Source organism: Salmo salar, chromosome ssa01, assembly GCF_905237065.1.
Source record: "Salmo salar chromosome ssa01, Ssal_v3.1, whole genome shotgun sequence".
In the NCBI taxonomy this organism is placed as follows: domain Eukaryota; kingdom Metazoa; phylum Chordata; class Actinopteri; order Salmoniformes; family Salmonidae; genus Salmo; species Salmo salar.
In genome coordinates this window covers 71,396,454-71,413,986 of record NC_059442.1, presented here as the reverse complement: position 1 = coordinate 71,413,986, position 17,533 = coordinate 71,396,454, and the positions used below count along the sequence as shown (strand labels likewise).

Sequence of the window (17,533 nt, the reverse complement as noted above, 5' to 3'; positions counted from 1 at the left end):
TGGGACCAAACCAACATTTGATATTGAAGTAGAAGTCTGACGAAGAACAGGAAAGGTAATAACATTTTTCTTATAGTAAATCTGATTTTGGTGAAGGCTAAACTTGCCGGGTGTCTAAATAGCTAGCCCGTGATGGCTGGGCTATGTACTTAGAATATTGCAAAATGTGCTTTCACCAAAAAGCTATTTTAAAATCGGACATATCGAGTGCATAGAGGAGTTCTGTATCTATAATTCTTAAAATAATTGTTATGCTTTTTGTGAACGTTTATCGTGAGTAATTTAGTAAATTGTTAGTAAATTCCCCGGAAGTTTGCGGGGGGTATGCTAGTTCTGAACGTCACATGCTAATGTAAAAAGCTGTTTTTTGATATAAATATGAACTTGATTGAACAAAACATGCATGTATTGTATAACATAATGTCCTAGGTGTGTCATCTGATGAAGATCAAAGGTTAGTGCTGCATTTAGCTGTCTTCTGGGTTTTTGTGACATTATATGCTAGCTTGAAAAATGGGTGTCTGATTATTTCTGGCTGGGTACTCTGCTGACATAATCTAATGTTTTGCTTTCGCTGTAAAGACTTTTTGAAATCGGACAGTGTGGTTAGATTAACGAGAGTCTTGTCTTTAAAATGCTGTAAAATAGTCATATGTTTGAAAAATTGAAGTTTTCGGATTTTAGAGGAATTTGTATTTCGCGCCACGCCCATCATTGGATATTGGAGCAGGTGTTCCGCTAGCGGAACGTCTAGATGTAAGAGGTTAAAAGCTGCATTGTTAGCTGTCCAGCGCGCTGCGCTATGAATTGAATTCCGGCCTCAATCTATACTGCATCTGCCAAATAAAAAAATAAACCTACAAATGACAACCCTTCAAAAGACTGCTGGCGATGATGTGCATATACCAGCTATCGGCACAGATCTGACATCAACAGGACATTTAGGCTTAGCATGTGAGATTGCATGAGTAGATGCATTTAGCCCCAAGCTACAAGTAGCCTACATGCCCTAATAAACTGATCTGCTCATGTTTCAAATGCAAAGGCCATGAAAGAAATCACTTGGGGATCAGGCATACGCAGTTCCCAAATGAAATAAATGTTGTGAATTGCCGATGATTCAAAGACCGCAAAAGAACCTCTGGCTTGAAGCGTTCCCATAATAACACACACTTAAATCTTTCCATGATGAAGTCCAAGACAAAAACAACAACATCCACCCTAGGCTCTGCTCTAGCCATCTCAGCCCTCTGGCCCACTAACAGACAGTCTTTGTGTAGGTCAGCAAGCCTCAGCCGCGAGAGGAACTCAGTCCCCTGGAGCCTCCAAAACAAGCTCCACTACTCCGGGGCTCAGCATAGAGACATACAGCATTAAAGTGTCATATGTGGAGGATTATTTAGCGTTTGGATGATAGCAGAGAGGATGTGAGCTGTGAGTGTGCCAACTCATCTTTAAATGGCTTCTAAAATGGGCATGGGTGAGGTCAAAAGATACATTAGGCTCAGGCCCTGTGCGTGAATGGAGCGCTGTTCCCTTTAATGCAGTGAAAACAAAATGAGCTACTGCCTTAAGAACATACCCCAATGCAAAGCAGTGCTAAAGGGCGATGTTACACAGCAGGTCCACTCTTCAATTCACATCGGTACTGAAAAGTGTAGGCCTATAAGTCATTTATTTTTTTACTTGACGTGATACTACGCACATGGAATTTGTTTGGCTGGCGAGAGCTCCAGAAAAATCTGCATGCATGCCAAACAGAGACCACCAAATAAATAGGCCTAACATTCATTTGGATTGAGTAACCAAGAAGAGAAACCTCCATAGGACCAATCTCAACAATACTGGCAAACCCAAATGCCTAAATATTATTACTAGGAAAAAAATAAAATAAAAATCCCTTCATCCTCTACACATCGTCACTTAAAATGTTTGGAAAAATGTAAAATTACAATTTCCAGTGTGAAAGTTTTCAGTTAAGTTAATAAGTTAGATCTCAAAACCACCTTCTGGCCTCTGAATCACCAGGTAGTACTCAGTGAACTGTTGAGTATTTGGGAAGCACTCCTCACAGCTTCACAGTTGAATTCAGTGGACTGCAAAGTACCTGGGAGTGATGCATTAGATGATTACCTCTGGCCCTGATCCTAATGACCAAAGCCTAGCTAAGGAAGGTATCACGTACAGTTGAGTAATGAGGATCCTGAAAGAACATGACAAAGAATGAATAGCCTACTGCATAAATAAAAGGCGATACCATTTTTTAAATGAAAATCTAGTGCACTCCTAGTGTAATAAAGAGTCATAACTAGGAAAGCGTTGGTTCTAATCAATCATTCCTTCTGACAGTCATGAGCATTCCTCCTTCCTACAAAACCCAACAGTACAGTGTCATACCGTAGTAACACAGTATCCATGCCAACAACAATAGCACTCAATGAGTGACTAGCGCCTACAAATACTTAAGCAGCCGATCGATAAGTGCAATAGCAGAAACCTTTGGACATGACAAAATGCATATTATGCATGCCGATGAGAGCTGACTCCACAATAAAAATAAATAAATAAAATAAATTATATATAAATAAAATACATTATGGAACTATAGGCCACTCCACTTTAACAACCTCTGCACAAAGTCATTTTCCACGTGTCCAAGACACTGGTGCACTAATAGGATGGATGGAGGGGGGTGGGTCCCAGAGGAATGGAGATCTCGTCTGACACCGGAGCTCTGAAGAGGAGAGTTTGCTAAAGTATTACATTTGTTCAGTTGCAGGAGACTGAGCGGAGTCAGCACGATCAGTAGCTTAATAATGTTCCTCCTCCCGAGATTCAAGAGTGAAGCGACACTGCAGAAGCTTGGACAGACAAAAGAATGCCGCCAAACTACACAGACCCTTAGATGGTAGAGCTGCCAACATAACCACCATATATGCCAAATGAGCCCTGCAGTCTCTACGTGGCCACTTTAGTATGATGTTACCTCCCTTAGTTGAAAACCTAGAGAATTGATTATATTTACATCTGGAACACGTAAGATTAAAAAGGGATGAATTAAAAAAGGCAGGAACAACTGGGACCACAGCAAAGAAAAGCAAAGACATTGTTCAATATCAGTGACTCTCTAGACTTTGATCAGCCCCGCTAGGATATGGGTGATGAATGACTGGGGCCCGCTGGCCTGTTTTCCACTAGCCTAGTTTAGGATCAGCCAGGCAGGCCAGTCAGAGGTTAATAACCAGCAGCACGGAAGCACCAGGGTGAACCTTAAGCCAGGGCAGAGATAGCAGCTTAAGGCTGGATAGTAGGCAATCCAGAGCCTAGAAATAAGGAGTAGTGTGCTGGAGGATGCTTCAATTCAAGACCTCAATAAAAATCAAGGGGTCTTTTGACCAGACCTTTAATCTGAAATAATTTCTACACATTATCCAATATCATAAGACTGGGATGTTCTTGTTTCAGTGGAGCAATTACTTGTGTTCACTAGTCAGCCCCCAAAAAAACCCATCATTGCTGAAAGTCACAAAAGAAAAGTAAAAAAAAAAAAGCCAAGCAGTGTTAGCTGGCAGCTGGTCCACTGATCAGTCAAGTAGTTGTCATTCACACCAAAGGTCAGCCCTCCATCAAATCTCAACCCTTGATGAATGTGGTAATCAAGTGGATTTCAAACAAGTCAAAACGTACTACTCAGGTCTACTCAAAAACACCACAAGAAACACTGCTGTCCACATGAAAGGAAAATAGCATGGCGTTTCCAGTTAATGGAGTAGTTGATTGTGGGTGGTAAAGCCACAACGACAATTGAGAGACTTGCTACAAACAGTGGGGGCTTCACTGGATTGACAATATATAAAACATGAGGTTAGCACAAAGGCAGGGAATGCTAGGAAAAGATTGATGACACCCACCCTAGAAGCACACCACGTTCATTGTGCATCTAAGGCTAATGCTTTCAGCTTGACATGGCTACTTGGAGAGTTGATGTTCTTACTTAACCCAAGCGGCTAATAAGGGTCTGACAACTCTTGGCTTTGTGACAGATTATTTTAAGAGGGCCTAGCAGAGCTTTCGAGGCTTATGACATTAATGTCGATAAACAATGGCCCTGCGTAATGAGATGTTCACGGGATGTTTAATGGGATGTTCCAGGAAGGTCTCTTAGCCAAGCATGTAATAGCAGTGTCCAGAGACCTAGGCATTATCCTTCTCTACAATATGGTAATTTGATGAGCATTGGGCTTATGGGGATGTGACTGCGTAGTTTCTGCTTTGACAGTTGCAGATGACTATAGGAAGATCGATGGCGGCCGACTGGAGAGAACATCTGTCCAGATTGAGGAGAGGATTTCCCACGGCTGTGTCACAGACTGTGCTGCTGGGTAAATCCCCCATAGTCAGCTCCACACATTCCTGCCGTTGGTGCTGTGCATGCTGGATCAAGTGCATTTCCTGATCATCATTCTGAGTGCCAAGACACCCTGAGACGACCAATTATCTCTCCCAGCATCAGCACCTTCAGCAGAAACACCAACATATCATGGCTGAAATTCTTTATCGTCCTCCATGATAATTATGAAGTGGGTTCTCTCTCGGCTGTGAGGTTGGCAAAAAAATAGTTGGTGGACAGAGGTGCTGACAGCTAGATAAACTTCCCTTATATTAAGGCCAGAGCCCCTCCAGCCGCAGTCATCGTGTATACCAGATCTTGTCACCAGGCAGCCCCCCTTCCTCCCTCTATCCATCAGATTAATGAGAAGTCTCATTACTTGAGCAGAATGGAAATGATCACCCACGCTCTGAATTGACTCTCACATGCAAGAACCTCATATGATCTAATGCAGTGAAAGCATCAGCCAAGCAGCAAAACTGAGACACTACTGGCAGACAGCTTTTAAAGTTACTATAGTGGGGAAGTAACTCCTCATATTGTGTCCGTTTTAATACTGTTCTGAGCGCTCACAAGACTGAGGACAAAATACATCCCAGATCTTCATTAGTCAAAGCGTGAGACGGAGAGCCACATTAGTGTGCTGCGTTTCAGCTCCAAAACTGTCTGACATGTCTGCATGCAGTTCCCTTCCATTTATAGAAGCCTCCGTGACATCTGGATGGAGTTCCCCTTCCCACATCACACCAGCCACAGACATCTTCAAATATGTGTGTTTATACTTATTTTCCAATGTGTGTGTGTGTGTGTATTTGTTTATAGGCTAGTTTAAACTTGATTTTGTGCACATGTGTGTGTGTACAAGGCAGTCTCCACTGAAACGCGTCTTTCTGACAAACCTCAGGGTAGAAAATGTCATTGATCCCAAAGAGCAAGGAAGCTAATGGCTTTAACAGATCAGCACAATGAACCAGACCTCAGCACCAGATGCAATCTGTATCATTTTTCCATTAGAGCTTTAGGGTTAACTGCCCACTCACCTGGTAGTAGGACTTTATCTGCCGGATCAGAATGGAGAGGTTATGTATGCGCAGTGTTGAGTCATTGTTCACTTTCTTGTTGGTTCTTTGAACAGTGGCTTTTGGATTTCTGTGGGGAAGAAATAGATAAGAATAAGAGCAGAGTAGACAAATCCATTTGTAAATTGTCTTTCTGCCTTTCAGTCAGTCAGTAAAATGCTGCATTAGCAGTACAGTGTTAAATCAGTGTTTGAACATTGACATTTCTCATGGTTGTGTTGATGACCCCAGTACTAACAGAGCTAGGTCTAAACCAGGGCTCTCCAACCCTGTTCCAGGAGAGCTACCTTCCTGTAGATGTTCAATCCAACCCCAGTTGTAACAAACCTGATTCAGCTGATCAACCAGCTAATTATAACAAAATCAGGTACACTAGATTGCGGTTGGAGCGAAAACCTACAGGACGGTAGCTCTCCAGGAACAGGGTTGGAGTGAAAACCTACAGGACGGTAGATCTCCAGGAACAGGGTTGGAGCGAAAACCTACAGGACGGTAGATCTCCAGGAACAGGGTTGGAGCGAAAACCTACAGGACGGTAGATCTCCAGGAACAGGGTTGGAGTGAAAACCTACAGGACGGTAGATCTCCAGGAACAGGGTTGGAGCGAAAACCTACAGGACGGTAGATCTCCAGGAACAGGGTTGGAGCGAAAACCTACAGGACGGTAGATCTCCAGGAACAGGGTTGGAGTGAAAACCTACAGGACTGTAGCTCTCCAGGAACAGGGTTGGAGCGAAAACCTACAGGACGGTAGCTCTCCAGGAACAGGGTTGGAGTGAAAACCTACAGGACGGTAGCTCTCCAGGAACAGGGTTGGAGTGAAAACCTACAGGACGGTAGCTCTCCAGGAACAGGGTTGGAGTGAAAACCTACAGGACGGTAGCTCTCCAGGAACAGGGTTGGAGTGAAAACCTACAGGACCGTAGCTCTCCAGGAACAGGGTTGGAGTGAAAACCTACAGGACGGTAGCTCTCCAGGAACAGGGTTGGAGAGCTCTGGTCTAAACTTTGGAACGTTTGTCTGTGTTGCAGGACAGTTTGTTGCAAAAACAACTCACTTAACTATTACTTGAGTCTGGTGTGAGAATCACAGAGGGAGTGCATTCTAGTTTAGTGAAGGAGTACTATTGACATGCGCTGCCCCCAGGGCTAGGAGCGTAACTGTTATCAGGAGTGTCAACCTGCATTAACAGACATTCCAGACATACTAAGCATGGGTGTGGTACTTCAGAACAATACGTCTTTTCCTTGCTCTGAGTGTATGAGGAATGCATGACATTTCACAGACTAGGTGAAAAACCTGCCGATGTGCCCTTGAGCAAGGCACTTAACCCCGATTGCTCTTGTAAGTCGCCCTGGATAAAAGCATCTGCTAAATGACTAAAATGTAAAAAAATATCAATGCAATTCCAACAATCTACCTTTAATTAATCAACAGTTTAGTAATTAATCATGCATTCTAAATCATTTAGCATTATTGTTTTCAAAACTATGAGGAATTCATTATGAAACTACCTGAAATAAATAAAAAAAAGGGGTATTGAATTGAATTTTTGAACACTGACAGGACAAAAGCAGAGGAATTTCACCTCATCTGTCCTCACAGACCATCAAGGTTGACCCAATTTCTGAGTCCCTCTCGTCTGTCTGTTAATTCAGAGCTGTGCTTTGATGATCATCAACCAAAAGGTTTTGGACCAACATGGTTTACGTGCTCAGAGATTAAACACACGCAGGCCTCCACTGGGCTCCTTCACTGGCCAGATGGCTTGAGTTCAGTCTCTGGATGCTCTCCTCTGACCTCATTTCTTACTGAAGCCAATCTGATGGTGCGTCCATGCAGCGTTGCACTGATCTACTACGTGTGTAGCATGTGCGTGCAGCCATACATGCGTGAGTACATACCTGCATCTGTGATCCAAGCTTTTAGCATTCATGCCTAACACAACCTCATGTGTACACGGCTAATTTCAAATTAACTTGCACAATTTCTCCCCTCACCGTTAACTCTGTTCTAGATTGGGATTCCATGGAATTAGAACACTCAGTGAGGGATAAAATGCACCTCGGTCATAATACTCATAATGGAAAAATAGGCCCGTTGCCAAGCAACTGATAAAATAGAATAAACAGAGTTTCCAGCATCTTCCCGAAACCCCCTATATTGTTAAGACTTATCAGTTGGCCTAGAAAAACTGGCCTAGACCAGAGAGCCATCATTGAACTACGCTAAATAAAATGACAACATTCATGATTTTTTATGAAAGCAACTATCCCGAGAAGGGAAGCGGGTACAAAGCAGATGTGTTAATAGCCATTTTGATCAGCTACGCTCCCACACACACACTGTCGCCTCAGTCTTGCAAATCAGAAAGACAGGGTCTACTTTGAATGGCACTGGCCACATGACCCCACCGCTCACTCAGAGCCCCTCTAGAGGAGCACTTTGGGTGTGGGGGGGGTCATCTTAACCCCTAATTAAATAGCACGGAGGGAGCTGTAATCCTTTCAAGCCGAGCATTGGCTGCACAGAGGGAGCTGGGAAAGAGGATGCTAATTTAGTAACTAACTTCTCTATACATCAGAGCCAGAAACACACAGCCAATTCAATGTGCCTTAAACACAATCCCAATCCCACCGTGGCTCAGTTTTTTTTAGACCGAGGCCTTCTCCATTCCTCCTCCCTCATTGGGCTACATCACCCCCAGTGTTAGTGACTGCAGGCGCCTGAATAGGGCCCTTTGTGAGGTAGACAAAACCCAAATAATGTACCACGATGATCATATAGGCTTCAGAAAATGGGGAGTCAACATAAGTCAATAGTCAATGCAGAGCACAATACTGCCCAGGGCGCTCCTGCGTTGCATTGGGAAATAACCAACTTCTGACATGCGGCATCAAAGTCAACGGGGGCAGAGAGTTGAGCAGGGGCCGGCTGCCCAGCACGAGGAGAGGACAGAGCCAGTGAGCCTCTCAGTCTAAACACACTAGTGGTGAGGAGTGATTACTTCCCAGGCACATGGAGGGCTAGCTGGGGGAATCACCAGAGAGGAATGTGGATGATGACTACAGTTGTCCCACTGTGGTGAGGCAGTGTTCAGAACTATGCAGGCAAGATGACAGTGTGTGTGTGTGTGTGTGTGTGTGTGTGTGTGTGTGTGTGTGTGTGTGTCATGGAGCTGCTATAGTGTTGCCCAATCGTTTCCATTGTCAGCTCAGAGCTCCTGAAAGCCAGAACCGGTATCACGGCAACCTACTGTAACATAGTCGCTCTACAGGACAGCACACATGTTATAATATCCAGGGAGAGGGAACAGCTGCAGTAGGTTCTGTACCGCTGCCTTATTTTTGTGGTCTTGTACTTTAACGGGTAGTTTGGTTCTGTATGGAGCTTTGTGGCATTCATGTACATTTCCATAGGGCCGTTCCTATTCCTGTGAGTCTCTGCACGGCCTTGTTAAAGCAGTACCCTTTCGAGGTCACAACAGCTGCTTCCTGCATGTCTGACTCACAGGGCTTTTTTCCAGTTTAACATCCTCCAATACCGTAGTCTAGTGACCGTGTGAGTGAAGCACAAGACATCAGGCATAATAATAAAAATGCCCACTGTTTATATTACCATTCAAAAACAGAACCACGAGCTCTGTTGTGTTCACACCAACCATAGGTAGACACGGAGAGAGGTCTTGGTTCAGGCAGGTAAACGGAATGTCGGCCAAGAAGAGTGGGAGATGCGACGCAGGGAGGATGGTCATTAATGTTTGGTCTGTGGCAGATAACGGGCAAGCAGCATGGTGTGGGTTGTCTGTCTAGCTGGCTGTCAGTGGTAGCCTATGACTGAAGACTTTGATCTCCAAGGAAAAATAACCTAGCTGAGGGAAATTCAACAAATACACACCAGCCGTCCAGCAAGAATCCAAACTATAGCCCGTCTTCCTAAGCAGGAGAGAAAACAAAAGCAGGAGGCATGCTGCTCTGTGAAAACACAGGGAGAGAGTGTGCATGGAGACGTGTTGTGTCCGGTTCAGCAGTGTTGCAGAGGTGGTGGTTGTGATGCTGTCCCATCACCCGTTTATTTCCAGTTGAAAAAAACTAAAAAACTGTTTGTGTGAATTGGGGAGCTGCTGGAGATTTTAATCCTATATGGATTAAGACAATTCAACTGTTGTCCTTCAACAGATAGCTTCCTCTAAGCTGCTGCACCGCTGCGTTAAGTGGCCATGTCGCGTTGGAAGTGGGCCGCACTCGTCTGTGCTTTTGTCCTGACTGAGGTGTTGAGGGAGGGGCTCAGGAACAATGAGCATGTGGTTTCCCTGCAGCTGCTGCACGGCTTCAGGTGGAATTAACGCGTGTGTCACATGCTCATTAGTTTCATTCATCTGAGTTTCATGGACTGTGGTGATGTTTTTGAGCACTGAAGTGGAAAATAGCACACTAACAATATCACTTCCAGAATTGAGGGGGATGTAGTTTGGCCTTGATACATAGATCTAGCTTCAAAAACAGCTTTAGCTCTAAATTGTGCTACAATATGGCCTTGAGGTCAACCATCCCAGACATTGAAAATGCAGCAATTCACCTTATTCCAACTGTGGACCTGAACCATTGTAATGTATGCCAGTATAACCAGAAAAAAAATAACCTGTTTTTTGACCAATGAGAAGAGAGAAATTTCACTTCTGTCCAGTCTGTGCACCACACAAGAAAACAGACCTACAGTATATTGCTGAAAGGTGGTCTAATTGGCTGGGCAGTAGTGACTGAGGGGCAGGACAGTGACACCATGCCATCTGTGAGTCCAACTAGCCGTTAGATAATCCAGCAGGGCTTCCTGGACAACTTAAGTCTCCCTGCCTCCCTGGAGAGATATTACAAAATAAACGTACAGATGCTTAAATCATTTGTAGCCCCTATCTGTGTACAGCACATGATGAACCACACACATACAGTATTCAACCAGAGAAGATTAAAATGGTAGTAAGCCAAACTCACTATTTGTACAACAAGCACTGCAACTCGTTTCATGTTCATTTTATGCAGTACATGATACACCCTCTACTTCAAAGCATGCGAAGCTGAAGGTCTATACAGCTCTGTGCTAGAAGGATGATGCCTGTATGCCTAGTAGACATGCGTTTTTAAATGGATTGCTTGATCTATCAGACATCCATTTATCGTTCTAATGGACAAGACTGAGCACCCCTTTATGAGGCTATATTGATCATAGGCAGGTCAATACCATGTACGCCCACCATTACGCCCACAATAACAGCACTCTGCAGGAGTTTCAACACAGACATGGGCAGTGAGAGGGCGTATTGTTGGGCAAAGCCATCAGCTTTACAAACCGCTGGGCAGTTCATCCTTTTCATCACTTAACGCAGCTCTCCACTCTGCATACCAACTCAGCATCACTGCAGACAACATTACGCTTGGTAGCCATGACCTGTTGAATAAACTTATAGACATATGAGCTGTGACATGATTAACATTAAATCTACTCTTTTGCACAACTTCACTAAATAAACTGGAAGCCTGTGTTTTGATATGGCCGAATCAAATAAACCAAGGACAAACATGGGGGAATAATAATAACTTCATCCAGCACAAGGTAAATATTTACCAGTGAATATCTTAAACCAGCCAATGCAAGATGAACATGTAACCTTGATGAAACTGTGAGAGTGAGACAAAGACGTGCTTCACAACAGATTTTGACAATGTGCCTTCTGTGTGGGAGTCTTGCTGGGCAGACGAGTGCCAACAGCTGCCCAAAACTGACTACACACACACACACACACACACAAAGAGCTAGGATGAAGTGACTGGCCAGCCCCAACACCCTGCCAGCCAGACAAGGACAGCTAAACTACAGTTCATTAAAACTGCTCTTGGGATGAGAATCAACAATTCCAAATATTAGGCTTTGACTGATTATATTGGCAATTGTAAACGAAGCCTACCGGTATGACTGGAGTAATGGATATGAATACAACACCAACTTTGTCAAAACAGACCTGAGTAGAGTTTGCAAAGTCATTGGCAACCTAGTAAGATTTGAGAGCTGATTACAGTGTTGTCAAGGCAGCATGAGCACAGCTAGTACCAGGAAACTGTGAGATAACTGATGCTCTGGGCCAGTAGAGCTTAGACCTTAATAGAACGTTAATAGAACGTGTGAGAAGTAACAAGCTCATAGTGTGAGAAGAAAGTGCTCGGCCATAACAAAAAAGGAATTTATTTGATGTCTGCCTTCTGATTTTGAATCCAGAGTGATAATGCCCCATAATAAATAACTTGGTTAGGGGTCATTCTACTCATACAGGATAAATAGGCCAAAACTGACATAGGCTACCTTATAATGCAAACCTAGCCCAGACAAAAGCATGGGTGGAAACCGCCTTCTTTTGTATAGTGCGTGTCAGTGGTCATGGCAGAGATTGACGGATTCCTCATTTCTACTCCTCCTCAGGGGGTAGGCTGGGTGAGTGAGGTAGAATAGCCACCCTCTGTATTATTCTAGCAGGCAAGAGGAGCAAGCGCCAGGGAGAGGGAGTCTTCAGTAGGCTGCAGATGACAATTCACATTCTGAAATTTTTCAGTGACTGACTGCTCGAGTGGAAGATGACCTGCTGCAGACTCCGCCATCAATACAGAACTCGAGGTGAAACGATCTTCAAAATACCTACAACTCATTCTGATTAGACCACCTAATCCAGTTGCATCGATGGCTGACATATTTCACTAGCGAAATGTGTCTGTGGAATTCATTTAACATTTTTTTTGTCCTGAATTTGTGTCATGAATCCACTGTAACCTACAGTGCAGGGCGAAACTTGATGATAGTGGCCAATGGATCAGAAGCATGCGTGGCCATTCATTCATTCATTCATTCATTCATTCATTCATGTGAAAGACCTAGAGCACCGATAAATGACAGACAGGCTACTACTTACATCTCAAGCATGATCTCGTTTAAATAAATGCCATCCAACAATTCAATGTATTCCGATAGTTTGGTGCCATCGTTTCCTGATGAATGCCCAGCCGCCTTAACCTGAAAAATATGACAATACACACCAAACCTGTCAGCAAAACCAAATCACTTGTTAAACAGGGCATGTATGTTGGATACCCTGCTTAATTGCTATGCTCAAATTCCCATAGAATGGTTAATTAGGGTGCCTTACCCAGGCGACCAAAGGCGTGAGCAGAAATTGTTCCAACAATGGCGTAAAAACCTCACTTTCCATTTCCTTGTGTTGGACAGCGACAATTCCAGAGAATTTGAATTAAACTGTATTTTCTCCTTGTCGGGGAATTTTCTCCGCGTCGCCTTTCACCCCTCTGAACGCGTCCTTAATTTAGACGCCGCTCATGTGGTTGATTTAATTAAACAGACACAAATTTTGCCGATAAAGAAAACAAGTCAATGACGTCGGGTTTTGCTGAAAATAAAATTCATCCACAATTAACCTATCTGCTACCCTAGATAAACATGTCTTAACGTTACCCTCCTTGAGAAGGACTTACATTTTTTGAAAAACCTTGAATATCATCTAGCCTGTGCCCATCAAGGCAGCTTACCTACCTACAGCTAAATGTCTTTAACTAAGACATTAGACCTGTACAGGTAGGCTAATAATACAGAACATGCTCCATGAAAAGCTAACGTTCATCTGATAAAACACAGAGCTAGTAGTAAGCCTAAAGACAGTAACTGGTTTCCTCCAATGGACGTCGAGTTACAATGTTCTTTAAAAAAAAGTATTCCTTTCCCCATCACGTTCTTATAAGTCTTGAAGGTCGCATATTTTTTCCCCCATAAAACCAACGACTGTTGCAACAGAAATAGGCAGAGATGGTTTTTTTCTGTCATGTATTCCCTTCTTCCAGCCAAGTGTCTAACGGCTGAACAGCCTACTACTGACATGAGTTTACTGATGGCGCTAGACTAAGTACCGCCTCCACGGGCTCGACTCCGTTTTGTTTTCGTTCCAGCGTACTCATCCACCCGTAGAGGACGTGTCTTCTTCCGCCAAAATCAACTGCGCTCAAGAAAATAGGGCTGCAGCACGTTGTCATTAACAGTTCCACTTCCACATGAAATGGATTATGTTGTATGTAGACTATAGACTACATTAGCAGGACATAATGATTCACATTTGATGTGTCTTCTTTGTCAATGTAGGTTATTGGCTGGCTGCCAATGTAGGTTATGAGTAGTATTCATATAAATGATCTCAAACAACATGACTAGAAAAATCATTAGTGTCACCACGTAGAGATCGATACGTATGTCCAGACAAATCTTTGTATTAAGGATTGAAAGAAATCCTCATCTGCCCATCTATAGATATATCCTGAAGTAATTGATCAAAAAAACAGTTTTCTTCAATTTGTGTGATACTTGCATGCCAGTGCACATATCATTTATCCTCAAACACACACAACCCTTAGATTATCCTATTTGGAATGCACTGCTTTGTAGGTCACGGAAATTCATATTGGATTTTTAAACTGTTATCTACCTGTAATTACAAACAAAGTGTCACAGGAAGGCCAAGTAGATAATCAAGGACCTCAGCCACCCGAGCCACAGCCTGTTCACCCCGTTACCATCTAGAAGGCAGAGAAAGTACAAGTGCATCAAAGCTGGGCATGAGAGACTGATGAACAGCTTCTATCTCCAAGCCATCAGACTGTTAAACAGTCATCACTAGCCGGCCTCTGCCCAGTACACTGCCCTGAACCTTAGACACTGTCACTAGCTTACCGGTACTCTACCCTGTGCCTTTGAGACTGGTCACTTTAATAATGTTTACATACTGTTTTACCCACTTAATATGTATATAGTGTATTCTACTGTAGTCATAAGTCATCTTAGATAACTACTGCTGTACACACCTTTTATATTCACATACGTTCTATACTGTCTATACACACCATTCACATACATATTATTTATATTCCGTACTCTGGTCCAGAAGCTAGTTCCCTGCAATTCTATCCATTTTGCCATGGGGTTTTGTTCTACGTATTTTAGTACTGTATTCTTGGCATAGTTCATTGCAATATTTCTACTACCATACATTGGGTTTTAGTTACACTGTTTATACACACCATATATTTATTTATATACTAGATTCTTGACATAACCCACTCTAATATATCTACTGCTGTACAAATCACTCTTAGCAACGTGGGGTAACTAGCCCCCCCACTAAAAACAATGTCCAATGGCTGACACAAAAAAAGTTTGGTAAAACAATTGATATGTGGATGATGGTCATGCTTAGGCAAACAAACAATTACGTTTTCACTTTTTTAGTTATTTCATGAAATGTTGTTTTTAAATAAATCAAATATTGGAACAAAATGGCATTGCACATCTCACTATTAATATCCTCACTATGATCAGTGGTGTAAAGTACTTAAAGTTAAAATACTTTAAAGTACTACTTAAGTAGTTTTTGCGGGTAAGTAATTTATTATTTATATATTTTGTACAACTTTTACTTTTACTACACTACATTCCTAAACAAAATAATATACAGTACTTTCTACTCCATACATTTTCTCTGACACCCAAAAGTACTCGTTACATTTCTAATGCTTAGCAGGACAGGAAAATGGTCCAAATCACACACTTATCAAGAGAACATCCCTGGACATCCCTACTGCCTCTGATCTGGTGGACTCACTAAACACACATAGTTAATTTGTAAATTATGTTTGAGTGTGCCCCTGGCTATCTGTAAATAAAATAAAAACAAGATAATTGTGTTGTCTGGTTTGCTTAATATAAGGAACGTGAAATTATTTATACTTTTAATGCTTAAGTATATTTTAGCAATTACATTTACTTCTGATACAAGCATATTTAAAACCAAATACCTTTAGACTATAACTCAAGTAGTATTTTACTGGGTGATTTCACTTGAGTCATTTTCTCTTAAGGTATCTTGAGAAAAAATAAAGTATCTTGATTTTTACTCAAGTATGACAATTGGGTACTTTTTCCACCACTGACTATGATTATGTTTTCATGTAAGGTACCTCTTTTCATGTTCCTGCCAAATCATGTCCAAGTCATCATAAAGTATCTAAAATGCAAATGTGGGTACTATTGATTTGCATTGGATTGCCGGGTGGGAGAGAGTTGCTCCATTGGAGAGAAGGTGAGTAGTGGCAGACAGGGAAAGTGTTTTGTAAACAACAGGTGTAGATTAACCATGTAATGCATATTTACGTGCCCATCCCAACAGTGCAGAGAGAAAAAAATTGAATTATTGAAAAATAAACAGGATAGATAATAAACAGCAAGCAGTAGAATATGGGATGAGTCACAAGAGTTAGTGCAAAAAGGGCCAATACAGATAAATAGTTAACCAATAACTACCTGGACTAACTATTTAGGAGTCTTATGGCTTGGAGATAAAAGCTGTTTATGGTCATGTTGGTTCCAGACTTGATGCATCAGTACCGCTTGGATCCAGTTGCTGGGGGGAGGTGTTTAGTCCCAGGGTCCTTAGCTTAGTGATGAGCTTTGTGGGCACTATGGAGTTGAACTCTGAGCTGTAGTCAATGAACACTATTCTCACGTAGGTGTTTCTTTTTGGTTGGAAGGGCTGTATGGAGTGCAATTGAGATTGCGACATCTGTGGATCTGTTGGGGCGGTATGCGAATTGGAGTGGGTCTAGGGTTTACGGGATGTTGGTGTTGGCCTTTCAATGCACTTCATGGCTACAGACGTGCGTGCATCGGGGCGGTAGTCACCTTGGCTTCTTGGACACAGGGACTATGGTGGTCTGCTTGAAACATGTAGGTATTACAGACTCGGTCAGGGAGAGGTTGAAAATGTCAGTGAAGACATCTGACCACATCCGTATTGAGTGAGTCACTGGTACTTCGTGCTTTAGTTTTTGCTTGTAAGCAGGAATCAGGAGGATAGAATTATGGTCAGATTTGTCAAATGGAGGATGAGGGAGAACTTTGTACGTGTCTCTGTGTGCGGAGTAAAGTTTGTCTAGAGTTTTTTTCCCTCTGGTTGCACATGTGACATGCTGGTAAAAATGAGGTAAAATGGACGTTGAGGTAAAAGTTTGCCAGCATTAAAGTCTCCGGCCACTAGGAGCACCGCTTCTACAATTTAAAGATTTTACTGAATTGAAGTTTATTTAAAGAAATCAGTCAATTGAAATAAATTCATTAGGCCCTAATCTATGGATTTCACCTGACTGGGTATACAAATATGCATCTGTTGGTCACAGATACAGCACCTTCAAAATAAAGGTAGGGGCGGGATCAGAAAACCAGTCATTATCTGATGTGACCACCATTTGCCTCATGCAGCGTGGCACATCTCCTGTTGATTGTGGCCTGCGGAATGTTGTCCCACTCCTCTTCAATGGCTGTGCGAAGTTGCTGGATATTGGTGAGAACTGGAACACGCTGTCGTACTCGTCAATCCAGAGCATTCCCAAACATGCTCAATGGGTGACATGTCTGGTGAGTATGCTGGCCATGGAAGAACTGGGACATTTTCAGCTTCCAGGAATTGTGTATAGATCCTTGCAACATGGGCATTATCATGCTGAAACATGAGGTGATGGCGGCAGATGAATGGCACGACAGTGGGCCTCAGGGTCTAGTCACGGTATCTCTGTGCATTCAAATTGCTATCGATAAAATGCAATTTATTTCAATTGACTGATTTCTTTATATGACCTGTAACTCAGTAAAATCTTTGACATTTTTGCATGTTGCGTTTAGATTTTTGTTCAGAATAGTAAAATAAGAATTTCTGCTAAACTGTGTACGTGATCAATAAACTTTGATTTGATGAGCTGTCAGCAGTTAGGAAGCATATTTCAGTGGAGGCCGCTGAGGGGCTGATGGCTCATAATAACGGCTGGAACAGAGTAAATGGAATGGGATCAAACACATGGAAACCATGTGTTTGATGGATTTCATACCAGCCCACCATTCCGCTCCAGCTATTACCACAAGCCCGTTCTCCCCAATTAAAGAGCCACCAACCTCATGTATGCATATTTTGAGA

At 42.7% G+C, this 17,533-nt stretch overlaps 1 protein-coding gene across 7 annotated transcripts in view; it reads right to left on the bottom strand.

Moving 5' to 3' along the window:
• LOC106607988 (girdin) overlaps positions 1–13,433 on the bottom strand; it is a 97,336-nt gene extending 83,903 nt beyond the window's left edge. For all 7 annotated transcript variants that reach the window (XR_001329355.2, XR_006770591.1, XM_014205542.2 and 4 more), the window contains exons 1-3: positions 12,659–13,433; positions 12,425–12,525; positions 5,431–5,539 (exon numbers count right to left, since the gene is read on the bottom strand). Coding sequence is in view for 5 of the 7 variants with exons in the window: in XM_014205542.2 (XP_014061017.1) it covers positions 5,431–5,539; positions 12,425–12,525; positions 12,659–12,721 (273 nt within the window). In the remaining 2 variants the exon portion in view is untranslated. The remainder of the gene's footprint in view (positions 1–5,430; positions 5,540–12,424; positions 12,526–12,658) is intronic.
• Between the last annotated feature and the right edge of the window lie 4,100 nt (positions 13,434–17,533).